Source organism: Centropristis striata, chromosome 24 (assembly GCF_030273125.1).
Source record: "Centropristis striata isolate RG_2023a ecotype Rhode Island chromosome 24, C.striata_1.0, whole genome shotgun sequence".
NCBI classification, from domain to species: Eukaryota; Metazoa; Chordata; class Actinopteri; order Perciformes; family Serranidae; genus Centropristis; species Centropristis striata.
In genome coordinates this window covers 13,193,494-13,213,516 of record NC_081540.1, presented here as the reverse complement: position 1 = coordinate 13,213,516, position 20,023 = coordinate 13,193,494, and the positions used below count along the sequence as shown (strand labels likewise).

The 20,023-nt window shown below is 38.8% G+C and overlaps 1 protein-coding gene across 1 annotated transcript; it reads right to left on the bottom strand.

Moving 5' to 3' along the window:
* Nucleotides 1–381: 381 nt before the first annotated feature.
* map3k2 (mitogen-activated protein kinase kinase kinase 2) lies at nucleotides 382–19,181 on the bottom strand. The gene is made up of 17 exons (XM_059328008.1): nucleotides 18,850–19,181; nucleotides 14,523–14,595; nucleotides 14,032–14,150; nucleotides 13,841–13,881; nucleotides 13,642–13,741; nucleotides 12,891–13,004; nucleotides 12,036–12,132; nucleotides 11,251–11,381; nucleotides 11,087–11,166; nucleotides 10,807–10,871; nucleotides 9,623–9,715; nucleotides 9,290–9,523; nucleotides 7,989–8,137; nucleotides 7,761–7,892; nucleotides 7,332–7,461; nucleotides 6,601–6,778; nucleotides 382–5,513 (listed from the first exon to the last, which is right to left on the bottom strand). Exons 2-17 carry the CDS (start codon nucleotides 14,575–14,577, stop codon nucleotides 5,294–5,296), a joined length of 1,938 nt encoding a protein of 645 aa, XP_059183991.1. The 5' UTR covers nucleotides 14,578–14,595; nucleotides 18,850–19,181; the 3' UTR covers nucleotides 382–5,293.
* Nucleotides 19,182–20,023: the final 842 nt, after the last annotated feature.

The following is a 20,023-nucleotide window of genomic DNA, read 5'->3' as shown; positions in this document are numbered from 1 at the left end:
ATAAACTCAGGTCAAGATGTTGAAAATAAGTCTCAAATTTAATACATTTTCCTTGGGTCATATAAAGTTGTGTAAAAGCAGAAAATAAATTCTAGTCTCAACTTTTTTTTTTTCAATGAAAATGAAATCTATACATGGTTTAAAATTATTTCTAAATCAATAGCTTAATTGTAGTGTATACTCTGCTGCCACCAATAAATTTCAAAATTGGTAGTTTTACTTTCTATATTTAATATTTAAAGTCTTCTGATAACGAGACTAAAGGCTTTTAAATAAAGACTTAATAATTTGGGTATTTGCTATATTTAACATTTTTCTTATGCTCACTTGTGTCCGAGTAGAAATCTTTGAGTGGAACAAAAACCCGCACTCACAAAAAAGTGAAATAAATATCTTTTATTGTTTTTCATCTTCATAATTGTTGGAATTATGAACACAGAGCTGTCGCAATACTCCAGAATTTTGCCAAAAAACAGCAACCATTCAACGGCACCGCTGCGTCTCTCAGGACCCAACCATGCATAAAATCTCCCATTTAAAAAAAAGTAAAATAAAAAATATATATTAAAAAATTATGCGTACCACTGATATACAGATCTGATATAAACAGGCGTATTGGTCACAAACCAATTAGAATTATAAACATGGCTTCTTTTACAATACACAGAGACCAAACATGTGGGATATAAGTGAACTTTTCTTTTCTTTGTTTTGTTTTTTTAAAAAAAGGTACATTTTCATTTTATACATTTGTACATGATTTTTTTTTTTAATAATTTCATTTTTTTAAATTATTGTTTTAATGTTCTCCCCCTCCTACAGTCAATAATGCTCAAGGCATTTTGGGCGCAGTGTCCAAAGAGCACAAATTGCAGTAAATGCACATTTACAACCTCACACACCCACACACACACAAACACACATACAAATACACACCCATATACACCCAGGAGTGGCAGCAGTGGCTTTAGAGACTAAAGAGAGAACTACAGGTGTATCTTAGCGTCTGCAGGTGACAAATACTGGTACCGAGGAGTTAATCCATGGTGGTGAACGAGGCCATCTGACGGTAAAAAAAAATGAGACGTTACATTCATGTACTGAGTCTTCGATAACACACTCATACTCACAATCACACTTGTGTAAAAATAAAAAATAGTCTTTAAAATGTGCAAAGAAAAGGTCGCTGAACGAAGCTGCACCAGCGACAGCCGACGAGGAATCTTGAAAAAGCATCAGTGAATCAAAGATAGTGCATAATGGTAGTGCGTATTAAGGTTTACCAGTGCTGGCAGCATTCACAGACAGTTTACTGTGAACCGCCTCAAACTCAATACAACCACTAATGTTTGCAAAGAAAAAAGGACATTATCTCTTCTGTTTGGACACGTACCATTCTGAAAATGCATAAATTGAGTGAAGACGGTTGTATTTTCCACAACCGGCGTGGTTCCATCGGTTGATCACAGAAAACATTTACTGCAGAGCTGCTTAAGTGCCTTAAGAGGAAATCATCAAGTGATAAAATGTTTGGTGCGGGATGACTCGGGATGAAAAATCATTATCAAAATGACCTTCATGGATTAGTAAAACGTTTGATGAGCAAAGGTGAAGAAACTACTTTCTTCCTGCTTTGTAAAAAAAAAAGGTGCAACCAGTAAAATATGGCTCTTTACTTACACCTAGTGGCCGCATCCGGAACTACAACAACAAATCCTCGAAAACATCATAATTCTTGATCATTTCCTAAAAAGTTTCCTGGAAATAAGTATTTAATTAGTATAGACTGTGGGTAGATAGGCCCATATATGTTGAGTGAATTATTAATTTTTGCATATTCAGCTGATTCTCAGGAATTAATTAACTTCAAGTGCGGCAACTGAGAACTCTATTTTTCACCGTTTAAAAGTATAATATGTAACCGTTTCTAATAATGACTAGACCTATGTTATATCTGTTGTTGAGTTGTTCTTCCAGCGACTTAAACCAGAAAAAATGTGTTTTTTTGATCAAGATAATGGCAGCTTAGCTTGCAGCTGGTAACCCCGCATTGGAAAAACACTGATTTTTAACGGTAAACTGGTTTATTCAGCGTTTGTTTCTGGTTTTATTCAGCAGCTCCATCTATTTGAGGGGGGGGACTCCTCTACGGATAATTCAGCTCCCACTAAAAACCTCCTGCTTAATTAGATAGCTATTTATTGTACCAAACTACATAGCTCTTTCCAGGAAATTTGTTGGAAATGTTCAGGAAAATATTATAGAAACGGAGTGAACCAAAAACACATCAAACCTGACAACCTAAAAGGTTTTGTGTATCGTACCGTACATCTACCGTACCATTCTAACCATCAGCTCATATTTAACCCTGTAATAGCACCTTTTCATCCCTCCATCGAGAAGTAAAAGAGTCATGTGAGGTGGTCCCACGTGAGCTAGCAGTTCGGTGGAGAGTTCAGTTGGGTCTGGGCCGAACTAGTTTACCAATCAAGCAATCTGTGCCACTAAATTATTACTGATTGCACCTTTAATAAGCCGAACGTCTCTGCATAAACACCCCGACTTCCTGTCAAATTGTACCTAAATAAATGCAAGATAAAAGCTTTGAACACTGCTTCAATCCTATAATTACTGCAGCACACACACACCACGACTAGAACATCTAAATTTGATCTGCAAAGATAATTATTTTGCAGCCTAAAACAGTCGATCGTGTGCATGCAGGTGTTCTGTCTGCTGTCCAGCGTGTGAAGTGAGTTTACATCTTACTGGTGCATAGTGATGAAACTAGAACAAGCAAGTCCTACTCATCAGAGACGCTATGAAAGCTCGGCCCGGGAGGAAGCCGCTAAAAGAAACGTTGAACGGAGCGTTTGTTGTTAAACTAAAGTGACGAGTTAATATCTGATTTGGCGCCAACAGCGACGGCGCTGCTGGTTTTAACGAAGCGGTGAGATACTGTAAACGTCTTCAAGTGTGAGTCAAATCTGTTGGAGTGCATGTGAGGAAAATAACAAACAGCAAGATATCTGACAGGAGTGCTCCAGTATGGCAGCGTGATGCAAAAAATGTACCGATTGCAGCAAATGAAGAGACCTAAAAATTAGGGCTGGCCGATATATCGATATAGAAGACATATTGATATATTTTTAAATGTGATATGGAATTAGACCACATCGCATATATATCGATATAGTTCAAATTTGCACTGTGATCCTTGCTCCAGACAAACTGCAGCTTTTATTTAAGATATTTTTTTATTTAAATGTGCACTTTATTGAGCTTTGATTTTAATAAACGGTTCTCCTGTTGTTATACTGTATTTATGTTCACTTAAGCGGTTTCAATAAAACTACTTGTGACATGTCATATTTGACTTTGACTGAACATTTGCTCTCACTTTGCAATAAAAATATCGGGATATATATTGTAAATCGATATTCAGCCTAAATATATCAGGATATGACTTTTGGTCCATATCGCCCAGCCCTACTAGAAACGTACCTGTGGTTAAAGGATGAGCAGCTTAGAGACAGATAGTAATGTCCTGACTAACCACTCTACTCTTTAGTTTGAAATATAGTGACAACAGCGTCATACAGCCAGACCTCCGGCCAATCAGCTGTGAGCTTCTGGCCTCGCTGCAACACGCCTCTCTGCTGCTTCACTGTTGTCATGGCAGAGATGCAGAAATCACAACTGAACTGTGTTTGTACCGACATTTACCAACAATCCACCTCCGACCTGCCATGACAAGAGTCTGATCGTCAACACTTTTACCCCTTTTCGACCAAAGTCAACACTGCAGACTACATCGTCTCTCTACAAATTGGTGCTGCTCGTCTAGACACGGACAGTAAGATGTTAATGTTAGACTTTTTTTTGTAAGCTTATGCTTGTTTTCGTTGTTCTCGATCACGATAATCCCGCCCTCAGGCCCTGACGTAAGCTGTTCGTGGTTAAAGACCAGCAAAGAGTTGGTGCTGCTCTGGAACCAGTTTTCCTGTCTTTCAGCCTTACTGTTTATTCTTTGATTTTCTTTTTTAACTCTAACTCTCTTTTTAGATTGAGTTTTTATTACTATTTTATTGTTTTAAGCATTTTGTTTTCATCGTTTTTATTTATTAGTACATTTGTGTAGGATATATTTATTGTATTTTAATAACTGTACAGCACTTTGGTCAATTGAGGTTGTTTTTTAATGTGCTCTATAAATAAACTTTGACTTGGTCGAAGAGGGGTATCTGAGCAGCAGCGGAGAGCAGGGTGTGTTTGAAGAGAAAGTGGCTGTTGCCGTCTCTAAAGACCATAACAGGAGTACCAGTCCCTGTCTGAGTACCAGTTAGCGGGTACATCCCAGAATTCACCAGCTACACTTGACTACTGAACCAGCGTGGTGAGCAGGACTGAAGGATATTTGGTTAGCAGGTAGAGGAGGAGTCCCTGTGACAGAAAAGGCAGAAATGGAAATAACGGCTGAAGTGAGCTCAGCTGGATTTGGGCTAACGGTGCGAAGGCAGTTTATCCGGCAGGCAAAACAACACTAAGAAACCCTTGGGGCTAAGAACAACGGAGATTACCCATGAACTCACTCCTACACTGCGTTTAAAAAACAGAAAAGGCACACGGCGAAGAACGATGATGAAGGAGGAAGAGGAGGAGGAAAGGAAGTTTACAGACAGTAAAGCAGAGAGACAAAACGTTTCGTCTGTGAGATCAGAAAGACGGAGAGGAAAAGGACGAGGGGAACCGTTTTTCGGGGAGTGTTCTCTACATCTGGGGTTGAGTTTCGTCTATAGCAGCGGGCCCAGCTCATCGCCGTCGCTCTGGGTTTTGGCAGGAGACTACATTCTGGGGTCAGGTCAGCGAGATGGGAGGGGCGGGGCCACTCGAGAGTCAGGCATCACCTCCTGTAGGTCCACGACACCGACACTATCCCACTCCACAACGTTTGAAGAGAGAAACCGTACAAACATAAAAAAGGAGACGTTTTTCAAAGAGTCGTTTTTCGTCGCTTCAGGAGGAAGTGCTCCACTCCTCCTGCTTTGAGAAATTAAGGTGCAACTTGCGGAGAAAAATAAAATAAAAATTCATGTCCTCTATGGCAGTCTCATACAAACAGAGACTCAGGAGGAGCAGGTAAGCACCCCCCTCCCCCCCCGCCCACACACACACACACCCCAGCCTGTTCCTCCTGCTCCAGCGTGGAGGTGGAGGGGGCGGGGTCAGAGGCAGGTAAGGCCGTATCCTGCAGTTCGACAGGCGGGCGGGCGGGCGGTTAAAGGTTCAGGGGTTAATGTACAAAGATGTGCCTCAGCAGCTCATCAGCAGACGGCCGCTGCTTCGTCTCTACAAAGATGCGTTTGAGGAACTCTCGGCAGTGGTCCGACACGTGGGCGGGCAGCACGGGGTTGGTGGGCTGGGTGGCGATCTTAAAGATGGCTGCCATGGCCTCGAACTCCGCCCACGGGGGTCGCTGCGTCAGCATCTCCACTACAGTGCAGCCGACGCTCCTGAGGGCAAAATAACACAAATCAGAACAAGTGGACGACATGTGTTTTTGTCAAACACAAGCCGTGATTCCATTAAAGTCCAAGCTAATTTTGAAATGTCACATTAACCCATTGAGGCCTAAAACGCCTGTAAAACCTCTGGGCGATTTTAAAATAAGCCCCTAAAACCTACCAACAGAAGTGTCAACGCTTCTACTAAATAATAGATTTTTCAGCCTCTGTAGCAGATAGAAATGAAATCCAAAAAGTATTTGAGAGCTTATACAAATACTATAAAACGACATATCCGCTTTCCAGGCTTCGATGGGTTAAAGAAAATGCGAATTAGGGATCCATCCAGGTTCCATCAACTGGTGTGGAGCAAATAAACAAAGCTGCATAAATGTACTTTGGTCAGAAGATGGCAGTGTAATGTGTTGCTGTAGGCTAATCTGTCAGTAAACAGGAGAAGAAGTAGAGATTATATGAGAGAGAAAAAACAAGAAAAAAAAAGAGGTTGCTAATCAGACAATTTGGCCCCATGAGAGAAAATGGAGAGGTCTTCATAAAATTGGATTCAACTGGGCAACTTATAATTGTTCTTTCGTGTCAGAGTGGAACCAGCTGATCAGTCAGGTGAGTTAAATGTTCGCTATGTCAGAGCTTATTCAAAAAGTGTTTCCATCTCCTGTTCTCCAAGACCAAAACCACCTCAAGCAAGCGTAAAAACCTTACGCACATTTTCCTGAAGTTTTATCGAATTTATGGGTTTCCATCAAGCATTTCTCATGCAAATCAAAATGTGCAGAGCTATTTGTTGTTGGAACCACGACCACAGTTTTTTTTTTTTACTGGCATTAAAAGGTCTTTAAATAAAGTTAAAGCTGATGTAGGCAGTTTATATTTCGGCATCATCGGGCAACAGTTCCATAATTATCTTTCAGGATAAATTAAGAAAGTAGAAAAGTAAACCTCCTTTTGTTTTTTGTGGACATTTTCAGTGAAGAAGTGTTTGTGTGCGTTTTGTTCTGATGTGGGCATTAGGGCACGGTCACAGAATAATACTGGGAAATATTTCAAAGGTAAAATATGAAAGGCGAGGACTCACCAGATGTCAGCCTTCCTGCCGTAGCCTTCTCCACTGATGACCTCCGGGCTCATCCAGTAGGGGGTGCCGGTCACAGACATGATGCCTGTTCCTGACAGACAGATGGTCTGCAGCCGCCGGCTGGCCCCGAAGTCCCCCAGCTTCACGTTCCCCACAGAGTCACGCAGGATGTTGGCCCCTGGACAAAGAAGAGAAAGCGTCACCCAGCTATTCTTGACCTTTACTTGATTATTGCTTCAGAGTCAATCGGCAAACAGTCGCAGCTAAATAAAATAAACGGTCCACCTTAGGGCTGGGCGATATGGACCAAAAGTCTCGATATATTCAGGCTGAATATCAATATACGATATACATATCTTGATATTTTTATCGCAAAGTGAGAGCAAATGTTCATTCAAAGACAAAGACAAATATGACATGTCACAAGTAGTTTTACTGAAACTGTTAAAGTGAAAATATCCAAGCGCGATACAAAAAAATGATATCTTAAATAAAAACAGCCTATGAAATAAAATAGGTAAATCTTTTTCTGAAATAAATATATTTATATGAGTAAAGAAAAACAAACATTACAAAATACCTTAATATGACAAACCCTAGTAAGGGCAGCATTAATATATAAAGAAACAAAAATTGAACTATATCGATATATCCGATATGGTTTAATTCCATATCAAATTTAAAAATATATCGATATATCTTTTATATCGCCCATCCCTAGTCCCCCTCACCTTTGATGTCTCTGTGGACGATCATGTTGCTGTGCAGGTAGGAAACCCCCTCCAGGATCTGTCGGGTGTAGCGGCGCGTCACGTTTTCTGTCAGCGCTCCGTACGACTTCAGCTGATCCTTAATGGATCCCTGAGGCCACAAAACGAGAAAAATCTATGTCAAATTGTTTTTGTTACACATTTGAGTAAAAACAAATAGTGTATATCCACTTTATCCACAAAACATAGTCTGTTTTTTACATTCAAATCTTAATATAATTTTAAAGATAATTATGTCCATCTCTGGCTTTCATACGTGCAATAAACACAATGTTGAAATTACTCAAAACCATATTTTAAACACTACTAAGCAGCTGATAATTTCAATTACTGATGTTGCTGTATTAAACACTTATTTCACTTCATAGTAAACATTTAATGAGCACTCACGCCCGGCATGTACTCCATGAAGATAGAGAGCGTTCGTTCCATCGTGTCTCGCAGACAGCCGTAATACTGGACGATCCGCTCGTTGCACAAATTCTTCAGGAGCTGGATTTCACACTCTAGCGCGCTCACCTCCTATATGCCCGGAAAAAAACAGCAAAATGTAATATTTACCTGTTGTTATCATACATGTACACATCTGATAAACATTCCTACATATCAGACTCTCACCTTGCTGGTCTCTGGACTCTCAGGGTCAAACTGGACCTGTTTGACTGCCAGTTCCCGTCCAGTATCAGCATCGTAGCAGAGGAAAACCCGTCCAAAGGCGCCCTGACCCAGCAGCTTCCCCAGCCGCCAGTTTGTTGGGGCGCGTGGAGCTGAAACAACCATCAGACACAATCAAACCACTGAGACGATTTGGTAGAGGTGTGCCATATCGTATCGTTCACGATTATACCGGTATCATTTTTTTATGAGTAATAAAAATGCATATTCAATACACAATCTTGACGTAGTGGAGTAATGGTTTCCCATTAATGACCTCCTAGACTGTGGCGGCTTGCTATAGTCTGATGTGCTGCGCTAATGTCACATTTCAAGGTACTGAAAGTATATCTACACCAGGGATGGGCAACTTAAATGCTGGAGGGAGCCACAATTTTTCATTAACACTACCACAGGGCCACATATAGGAGCGTGCACTTCACCAGATATGATGAAACTGCAATTTTAAATATGTTTACAGTGCAGAAACTTAACCTACTTCATGCTCAAATGCATGCAGTATAAATAGGAATACAAAAGGTTTGAAGCAAATAAAAAATAACCACTTACGGTGATTTCAGACGAACATTCATTTTAAGTAAAGTAATTTTGTGCATTTTTAGATTTCATGCTCAAATGCATGTAGTTGTACTGAAGGCCACTTCAAGTGACTGTGCGGCCCGTATGCGGCCCCCGGGCCTCCAGTTGCCCATCCCTGATCTACATTATTCATAATATAAAAGGTATTTTGCATTGTTTTTGCCGTTGTTCAGCGGCGTGTCTGTCACCTGTCAGTCAAAACCCCGACCCACCTCTCCCTCCTCTTCCCAGACATTCACACACTTACACACACACGTACTGGTTTTACCGAGCTGCCGGTAAAACCAGTACCGGTCTGTATCAGTCCCGTCCCCACATCGTCTCTCCATGTGCGTCCGTGTGTGCCGAACTAAAGTCAAGAGTAATTCTTTTGTATTTGGCAACTGTTGAGATTTAAGATTGAATTACTTTTATTAATCCCACAATTCAATTTCTGCATTTAACCCATCCTTTTATACACACACGGGAACACACCATGCAAGGAGCAGAGGGCTGCATATTGGTGCGCATATTTCTACATATTTTTCAGTATTTTGTAATATCGTCAAGAATATCGTTATCGCAAAAACACCCTGAGATACCGTGATTATCTTTTCGGGCCATATCGCCCACCCCTACGATTAGTCCACCTGTTCTACAGACCAAAAAACAAACCATTGACTCACAGCGGCTGGGTGGGCTGATGTCCATTACAGACAGAGTTGGAGTGGGAGTTGGGTTGGGTTCGATGTCGCTGCCCCTCCGCGGCCTCCTGGCGGGACCCGGGGCCTCTTCCAGGTCCGGGGTGAAGACGCTGCTGCCGCTGCTGGTGCTGGGCGACTGCTCAGTCGGGCTGAAGTTAACCGGCGAGCGGAAGCCGTGAACCTGCGTTCGCCGAGCCCGAGGGAAGGTCTTCCTCCCTGCCGAGCGTAAACAGAAATATATACTCACTCAATCAGCCGCAGCGTAAAGAAACAATATTTACGTCTTGTTGGGTGTCACTGAGAAAGAAAACCCACCATCACTGTAATCCTGAAGGCCGAAAGGAATGCCGTATCGTCGAGGGTATGTTCCACCTTTCCCCGACTTCTCAAACACTGGGATGTCGTACTCTGAAGACAAAGAGGGGAACGATGAAGAACCCAGAACAATAACATTTATGATGAAAGGTACAAAACTGAAGCGCAATGAGTTTAATATCTTTTGAAGTATTATGGGTTTCGTCCTGAATTTTTCAGATTAACTCGAACCCATTTAGACCAGACGCAACGTTTGCGTGTATATACCTTTAAGACCGGGACAGACTGAACGCTATTCTACCTTTAAGACCGGATGTGACACCTGAATGTTTTGGTTGATCTTGTCTTGGAAAGCGAAAGAAGGAAAAAAAACAGAAAAATAAATTCTGCACCTCCCCACGGAATAATTGACAGGTAGGAATTTGATTTGTTTCCATTCAGAGGCCAGCGATCGATATGAGACGACATCACATACCCATTTAACACAACCTATACATTTATATTACCTCACAAAAAAACGCTAAAACATGATTTTACCATTTCATTTCTGAGATCTTCCAGATATTTAAATGAAAAAACACCTTTTTTTTAATACAAACATTAAAATTGACCTTCTGTTCACTATAAAGTGCCACATTGCATTTAAGTGCAAATAAGAGCCTGAGATGATCTTCCAGTTATAAAACATAGATTTGTTCCATCTGTGCCCTCAGTTTAAAAAAAACGGAGATTGTCAAAATAAAAGCGTGTATTATAAATAATAGATTTTCTTTATGCACCACAAGGGGAATTGCATTTTTATTGTTGTTGTTAAAACTGTTAATGCTTTTAAGGACAGGGCAATGATTTACATTTAATGGGTTTAAGCAGCTTCAGATTTTGTTTTTTCTTCATATTTCTATGTGCAACAGGGGGTGGGAAATAGTTTTCCTATTGTTTATGATTTAAGCTTTTAAATGTGTCTGTGCAGTATTTCAGGCTTGGGAGGTTATTTAGAAACAATGCTGAGGTTTTAGAGGGAGTTTTGAGGCAGACTGAGGTCTTAATGGGCTAATAATGTACAAGGGAAAGCAAACTTTTTAGTGGGCTTGTTTATTTTTATTCCTCACAGGGTGAACACATTTTCTTTCTTTTATCAATCAGCTTGAAATGTTTCTGTCAAACACACGGGCACGAACATTTACCTGGAAAGTCCTGGTGGTTGTCTGGGTAGCTCTGTGCTCGGGGCATCCTGGACTTTGGGTAGTCACTGCCCAAACAGGAAACAAAAGTATATCAGCATGGAGTCCACTTATTGTGCACTGACGAGCTTTATGGTCTAGGAAAACCTTGCTAATCTAACCTGCAGATGGAATATTAAACGACTCTTATCTCTATTTATTTACAGCGATCTATCATAAACACATTCGCAGACCTTGAATCTGATTTCTATTACGTCTATGAATAAAACATGAAGGTTCTGACCTGTCCAGAGGGCTGTCTAAAGAAGGACAACTTCCAGACGCTGAGTTTTCTGGGCTGCTCATAGACAGTGGGTCCAGCATCTGAGAAAAGAAAGAAACTCAGAAATCACTCACATACTACAGTGTAGCCCGTTGTTAGAAATACTAAAGTGGACCCTCCTGTACCTGGTCCATGCTCTCAGGAATGAACTCTCCCTCGCTGTTGATGCTGGTGAAGGAGCCGTTCCTCGCCACCTGCTGCAGCGCGTCGGGGATGTATCCTGGAGGAGGAGAGCTGCGGTCTGTCGAATGGGAGCCTGAAGGTTCGTGGAAGATAAATAAAAGATTTTTAATTTATTATCGTCTATAGGATGAGCTCGTGTGAAATTAGGGCTGGGCGACATGGACCAAAAGTCATACCCCGATATATTTAGGCTGAATATCGATATACGATATATATCCCGATATTTTTTATCACAAGTGTCCAGTCAAAGCCAAATATATCATGTAGTTTTATTGAAACTGTTTATTTAAGTGAACATAAATACTGTAAAACAAAATGAGCTCCCTTTTTTTTTTTTTTTTTTTTTTTTAAATCAAAAGCTCCATAAAGTGCACATTTAAATAAAAAAATGACTGAATGAATGAAATTAAATAGGCCAATCTTTTTCTGAAATAAATATATTTATATGAGAAAAGAACAACAAACATTACAGAAAAAACTAAATATGACGAACTCTAGTAAGGGCAGCATTTACATATAAAGAAAGAAAACTATACCGATATATGCAATATGGTCTAATTCCATATCATATTTAAAAATATATTTTTTATATCGATATAATCGCCCAGCCCTATGTGAAATAGTCAGTGGGTGCATCAGAGTGACAGGAGCTTAATGTTTTACATTTATTTCGAGGCAAAATATTATGATTCTGACACCAACTTTGCATCAGTAAGACATTATTCACCTATCAAAGCCAGCATACTCTTCTTGTCAGCAACCCTGAATCCTGTGTTGTCCAGCTCCTCGTGGGACGGTAAGAGGTCCATATTGGAGGAAGAGTTCTGGAGGAACAGCGAACGAAAACATTTCAACACAGCAAGGGAAGTAAGGAGACAGAACTGTTTTACACCCTGTTTATAGTTAAAAAACCATACCAAAAATGTTCTATTGATCATCTAACATCATCAGCTCCTCTCCATTAGATTAGATTAAATCCAGGAATGCTCTGAGGATATTTTATGTGGTAATTTTTGAAGAAGAATAAAATATAAATATTTATTATATTAAAAAGAATAAAATAATTTTAAAAAATGGTCAACATTGCTTCTTTTTTCCCTTCTTTTAAAAAAAAATATTTCTTCCAAAATCACTTTATTCTACATTTAAAACATCTCCAAAAATAAATCATTTGGAATAACTCGACTCTGTTAAAAATATTAAATTCTTTGATTCTGCTGAGACGAATGGTCACATGACAAATATTCACTGAAAATCTGTTTACACAGAGCAGAGAGGAGAGGACTGGAGAGGTTGTAAAAAATGTAAATAATTCAATATATAGACTATGTAGAGGCCCAATTTTCCCTCTACCATCTGTGACACTTGTGTTCACTTGGAAAAATGCTGTTTTGTTTTTTTTTGCAATATAACAAAAGGACATAGGTCAACGGGTGTGAAACAAAGATGCATGGGACATTTTTAACATTACAAGGAGACAGTGGACAGTGTTAAGACCTACAGACATTGCAACATTATTGGGTCAACATTTCTTGGTTTGTGTAAATTATGCAGAAGCCACATATTTAGTTTCAATGCTCACCTGAGAGGACATCTGGAGCACCAGGAGGATCTTCAGGCTCTTCATGTGAACGCTGCGATCCAGCAGCTCCACAGCCTTGTCCAAGTCGTCCTGAGTGGTCAGTGGAATCACCAACTGCAAGAAGAAGACACAACTTTGGTGTAGAAATCTAATATATATATATATATATATATATTAGGGGTGGGCGATATGGCCCTAAAAGAATATCACGATTGCAGGCTATTTTTGCGATAACGATATTCTTGACGATATCAGGAAATACTTAAAAAGATATAGAAAGTATGATTTTTTTTTAGTCTGTATAAATAATTAAAAATCTAAAATGTAGTTTGAAGTACAAATCTCAACAGTTGCCAAATACAATTTTTTTTTTTACTCTTGACTCTTGAGTATGAGCAAATAATAAAAATAACCATTTAGGGGTTCCCGGGGCATATTTTGATGAAATTTTGTAAAGGAGAAGAAAGGTTATTATATGTTTTATCAAAGGCATCTTATTCTATTCGTCTTCTTGTAAATTCTGTGGTGGATTCTGAACACATCCATGTGCTCTTATTTTAAAAAGCTGCATGTGTTTAGCGACAGGGAGTAAGTAGCTTTTTGTGATTAAAACAAATTTAACCACTACATCAAGAAGTAAGAACGTTGCCAATATCATGATATGCATTTTTTTTATCATAAAAAAAAATATACCGATATTATTGTGAACGATACGATATGGCACACCCCTAATTGGAATAAGGCTTCATACCTCATTGTTGGTGTAGTGAAGGTCCATCGTCTGACCGAAAGCCACTTTAGCTTTTGCCTTCAGGTCGTCCAGCTTGACAGGTCGAGGGAACTGCAAGATCCTGCAGAGAAGAAGAGAAGAAGAGGGGTCAGAGGTCAGAGGTCGCAGCTACAGGTTTACACTGACAACATTAAACTGGTGAACCTGGTTCAAGCCTCACCTCTTCTCCCCTTTGAACTCGAACTTCACTCTGACATCGTTCTGTTGGAAAGACAGTCACGTTAAATTCATCACATCAACTATTTTGTCTCCGAGGCTTTTTGTCCCTTCATTTTTGCCTTCAGTGGCGCTTTACGTTCTTTGACTGACATTCTTGCCCAGTCTGGTGTTTATTTTTTTAACAGCGGTTACCTGGTTCTTGGGTGAGGAGGCTTTAGGTTTTCCCAGGTCCGACAAGTACATGGCAGGACGGCTAGAGCGGTGCAGTTCGGCCAAGTCCTGCATGATCGAGTTCAGGGCCTCCTGCTCATCTGGGTGACGACAACATTTCACTTTATTTAACAGATTATAGAGATAAAAGCTGACAAAACACATCTCGCTACAATACACCTGCTTCAACCTAAAAAAGCAAGTATAAAACTGAATGGTAATTACAGTTAACAAGAGTACACTATTTATTACTAAATCAGACATTCACATTTCAAACATTTAATGGCCTGAAACATACATTTTTAATTACTTTTATCATCTTTCCAGCCCTGCAGTAGTAATTAAAGTAGATAACGAAGACGTCAAGAAACATTGTCTGATGAGAAAAAAAATTCTTTAGGTTGTAGGTTTGACAAAAGACAAAGCTGGCTCACTGCCAAACAGTAACACTATCTTAAAACACACACACGTACCCATCATCATGGCACGGCGATTGACCCAGGAGGCCAGGAAAGAGGATTCTCCCATCAAAGGGATTCCTTTCTCCTGCAACAGCAAAAGGAAAACATAAATCTTGACAGTCGGAGCCTGAAGCTGCTGACTGATCGACACATCTGCAAGCAGTGGCTGTCTCCTCCAGGCATGGGAAAATAATAGTCACGATAAATGGATCGCTTCAGTTTTGCTCCAGTACTGATTAAATGTGAGGAAAGAAGTGAGATTAAAGTTGTGTGCTGGTGTTCATTACATTGACTTGTGTAATAGTGGGGTGTCTGCAGTTGGCATCACCAGGCTTGATTATTCACTTATTAAATTTATAGAAAAATATCTGGGACAATTCAGTGATATGATAATACACCATGGATAATATGAATTGTGAGATATTGCAAATCAGTAAGCAGGACTGATTATTGACACCATCAGGATATTACATGATTTTTCCATCAGTGTAAGGATTTCTTGGGTATTTCATTTGCTACAATAGCCAAAAACAGGTTATTATTTCAGGCTATTTTTAACAAGCAGTTTACAAGTACATTTTCCAGGAAAATGTTTTTTTATTATGTTCCACGGATTTGCCAGTTAATGAGAACCGTGAAGGTGAAAATAGGTCTGATTAAACAAGCCAGCAGTAAGTCCTTTAAGTTTTTGTTGTACAAATTGTTGATGATGCTGAAATTCATGCTTTTTGAGGGAAATATTGCGTTACGTTGAGAGATGTCCCCTATATGTTCACTAATATTTTGTCCCACTCTCTCATATAAATAAAGTTAGTGATGACACACTTCATACTAGTGTGTTTGTTATTACTTTAAAAATAAACATTAAAAAGAACAAAAGTTCCATCATAAAAAATGCAGGATCATTCAGAGCATTATATGATACCATAACTATTACATTATATTATTGGATTATTATTAGTGATGCAATACCATGCAAGCAATATAATGTTGAAGCTGTTCAAGGTGGAGCAAAGTCAAACCACGTGATAAGGTGTTGGGCAGTTAAAAGGAATGGTTTGGTAGGTATCATATTTAATAAACTGATCATAATAAGCAATAAGTAAAATCATAATCTGCAAAGTAACCAGTAACTAAAGCTGTCAGACAAATGCGTAAATAAACAGAGCAAAAAGTAAAATCACCTCTAAAGTGTAATTCAGAAATAAAGTGTTTTTGTGGAATAAATTCATACAGTATTTCAATTTAAAATATATAGTTTCTCATCAATTTGGACCATTATTGTTAGCATATTTGTGTACAAAAATACCCAAAAAGTGTCGAGAAAGAACTTGCTTAAGAAGTGCACTGGAACCAACTACAACCATCAGATCTGGAAAAGTAATTTAGTTACTTTTGAAGCTCTCCACGTTGATATTTCATTAATTTAGCTTAGGTGGTGGCCCTCACTGCACCTCAGCCTTACAATGATAGGGAAACCCTGATAGTAAAGAGCTCAAACTTTGATCAATAATAAAAGCAATACATTCTTGATTAAAAACAAGTCATTTTCACAGCAGTCATTTCTGTAAGATCAATATCAATTTATAGCTTCCCCAGCATCTCTTCTTCTTAATTATCACTAGTTGTGACAATATTTTAAGTGTTAGTATGGTGAAGTCGTGATGTTACCATGCAACACCACAGACAAACCAAGACAAACACTGGCAAACCAATGTGTCGAGCAGATTAGCTAGTAAGCTAATGCTACTGGTCCCAGCATAGTTGACACCAACAACACTGCCATTATTACTGCCATGGTCTTGGAATAATCTGCAAACTTGATTAATGCATGATTCGGCATTTAGAAATGTATTCATAACACACAATTAGCTGCATATATCTTGCTGACAGGAGAAGCTACAGGGCTAATGCTAGCCAAGAATTTTTTTTTTGTATTTTTGAAACTTAAAGCAACATGGTGCAACACAAGACAATACACCAACAAAATGCCGTCAGGGGGTTTCAACAATACAGAGGCAAACTTTCATACAAAAACTTTGTAAAGTGTACATAAATTAAAAGGTTTTTATAGCTTTCATGTTGGTAGATTTCTTAATAGACTTAATATATTGTTTGGTTTCATTTTCAAAGACAAGAAAGACAGGTTTTTTGATTAACGTAACAACATTTATGGATATGCCATTTGGCTAACTGTATCATGAGATTGATGATATAGTGTTGTTTTTCTTTTGCAAAAGGAAAGTCAGTGAAACCAAACAGTATATGTTCAAAGCACAGGGACAAATTAGGTTAAATCGAAGAAGAAATCAGGTTACAAATATCTTCCCATAATTTAGTTGAGAAAGGGCAAGACCAAAATAAATGAAAAACAGAAAGAGCAGTTTAAGTCCGTCTTTCTTAAATCGTTGTAAAAAAAAAAAAAAAAAAACTATAGATGGTTAAATTCTGTGAATTATCTTAGAAGATACTTCTTTAACCTTATTATTGATTATATATCTAGCAGGTAAATTCCAGATCTTTTTCCAGTTAAGGTTATTAATAAGATTATTTGAATAGGTTGTTACATATGGAGTTGATAAAACTTCTTTCTGAAATATTTGCGTGTAGAAGAGAAACAAATTTGGCCGATTTCAAGTTTGGTTGGATCAAAGGGCAATAATGATGGATTTTGTATTAATGTACTTTTAAATAACATAATTACACCTAGAGGGATTGAATTTATGACAATATTAAATTCTCTAATAGGAATTGGGATTCTATATTTTATGATAAATTCTTGATATGCAAGTAATGATCCATTTGAGTTAAATAACTGTTGAACTAAGACTATTTGTGAATAAACCAATAGGGGTAAATAAGGATTTGCTTCTATGTATAATGTCTTTACTGTTCCATATGTAGTATCTATGTGGGGGAAAATTATGTTTGTAGATTAATGACCAGGAAAAAAGCATCGGTTTGTGAAAGTTGGATAATTTTAAAAAGGGGATTTTTTCAATATTAAAATTACAAAATAAAAGGAAATTTAGGCCTCGTAATTTAGAGAAAATAAAGTTTTGTATGAAGTTCCAAATTGAAGAGGGGTTCTTAATGAATTGTTTTAGCCAATTCATTCTGAATGTATTATTCAGAGTGTGAAAGTCTAAGAAGTTAAGACTAGGGATGCACCGAATATTCGGTAACCGAATATATTTGGCCGAATATTGCAAAAAAAGTTACATTCGGTATTCGGTGGAGTGAATATATCAAAGAAAATGCAGTGATGCAGTAAACATAAACAAAGATGTCGGCAGTGTGGAAGTATTTCAAAATTACGGAGAGGGAAAAAAGAATTGCTGTCTGCAGCCAAGTGCTCAGCCGAAACATCTAGAGGGTTCTACTGTTCATAAAGGAGAACCTGCCACTGTTCCAGAAGGAGGAGGCCAAGTAGACTTATGCCAATGGACAAGAATTAATTTGTTGTTTGCACTTTAAGTTTTTGCAATGGGGGCTTGACATTATTATTGTTTGTTTTAATGTTTTTGTTTGTTACTGACAAATCTGTTCTGGTCTAGGATATGTTATGTAGTTTATGTACCTGTATACGTGTATTGGGTTACAAACACACTTATTGCAATTTACTTGAGCCTTCTGTTTACATTATGAGCCTACTGTGACTAAGTAGACTTGTGCCAAAAGGACAATAATTCATTTGTTGTGGGTTTATCCACTTTTATGCACTACTTTGTTTTTTTTTTGGGAATGCACTTCTATTCAAATGTCAGAATATTAAATAAACATTTATTTTTTTGGAAAATCATGTCTAAAAATGTATTTTAAATAATGAAAAACTTAACCACCACATTCGGTATTCGGCTAAGCGTTTAATTTTTATTCGGCTTCGGCCAAAAATGTGCTGTTCGGTGCATCCCCTACTTGAGACCCAGCAAAGTTGACACCAACAACACTGCCATTATTATTATGGCCTCCTGTGGTAGATGATTAGCTTTAAATTAACTTGCTAGCGATAGCTCAGACGCCCCGCATGCTAAAATTAAATTACATCTGTTGCTAGCCACCACGAGCTACGCTAAAATGTGATTAATGCATGATTCGGCATTTAGAAATGTAATCATAACACACAAGAAGCTGCATATATCTTGCTGACAAGAGAAGCTACAGGGCTAATGCTAGCAGAGAGCTCCTGACACAGCTACTGTCAGGCCAGGGAAGTTGTCAAGCTAAGCTAATGCTAATGCTAACTAGCCGCAGAGCTGTTCGAGGCGACCGTGCAAAGCCACCATTAAACGAGCTAGTGGAAGGTCTGAACCGAATTATTTACTCCTTATCGTTTTACCTGGTGGTCGATTGGATGTGTGATCACTTCGTCATCCACAGGGCCGGTGACAGGAGCCCCGGGCCCTGCAGGCGGAGAGCCGCTGGAGGAAGCAGAAGTTTGGCCGTCCGCTCCCAACTTCACTCGAGTCCTGCTGGGCCACGACGACGAGGCCCGGCGGTGATCGGTTCAGCCCGCTGGATCTCTCCAGGCAGAAAAATGACAAGATAACGGTTTATCCAACAAAGTATCTCCGTGTCTGTACGGTAATTAAAAGGCAAGATTAATCGACAGCCATCATTTTGTTGCACTTTACAGCCTGGTTGACGGTAGCTTCGCTCGCTGTTGCCCCCTGTTTCGTCAAGCTAACGGTAATGAACACATTGTTACCGGAAGTGTACAGCTTTTACTGACAAAATAAAAACTAAAAAAAATGTCCCCTTAGGGAAAAAACACAGTTGCATATTTTTAATTTTATGTTGACAGTTCGTAACCGGAAATATTATTTTTTATTTTGGCACACTTGACAGGTCTTAACCCCCCAATCTCGTTGGAAGAATCCAACAAAAACACAACCTGTGATGTCAGAGACATGTCGTCACACTGTTAAAATAATCGCCTAAGTCATTTTTGGTCAAAATTGGTTTTTGTTGTTGTTGCCTAAATCATCTCCTCATGACGCCGGCCACATATGGTAAAATCACCTACATCCTCAGTTGATCAGATCATGTGATTTTACACCTTTAAGATAATGGCCTATGTCAAGTTTGAGACTTAAGCGGATTTATTATGCCTAAATCAAAATAAAATGTGACTTAGGCACTTTTTTGAACATGCCTTTGTGCCTTAAGCAAGATATGGTAAAACTTTATTTTGAAGGTGTCTACATGAGAGTGACATGAGCGTGTCATAAACATGACATTGGATGTGTCATGAACATTAATGACACTTTGAAGTAACATTAATACTCATTATACTTGTCATGTCATGTTTCTGACAGGCTCTTATGTAGACACCTTCAAAATTAAGTGTTACCATATCTTGCTTAAGTCACAAAGGCATGTTAAAAAAAAGTCATTTATTTCTCTTCAGTTACATAATTTACACAGTTATTACTATGCCAATAGCCATCCTTTGTTACATCCCCTTTGAGTGGAATGATCAATAAATGTTATATGTTACACTTTTGGTGAAG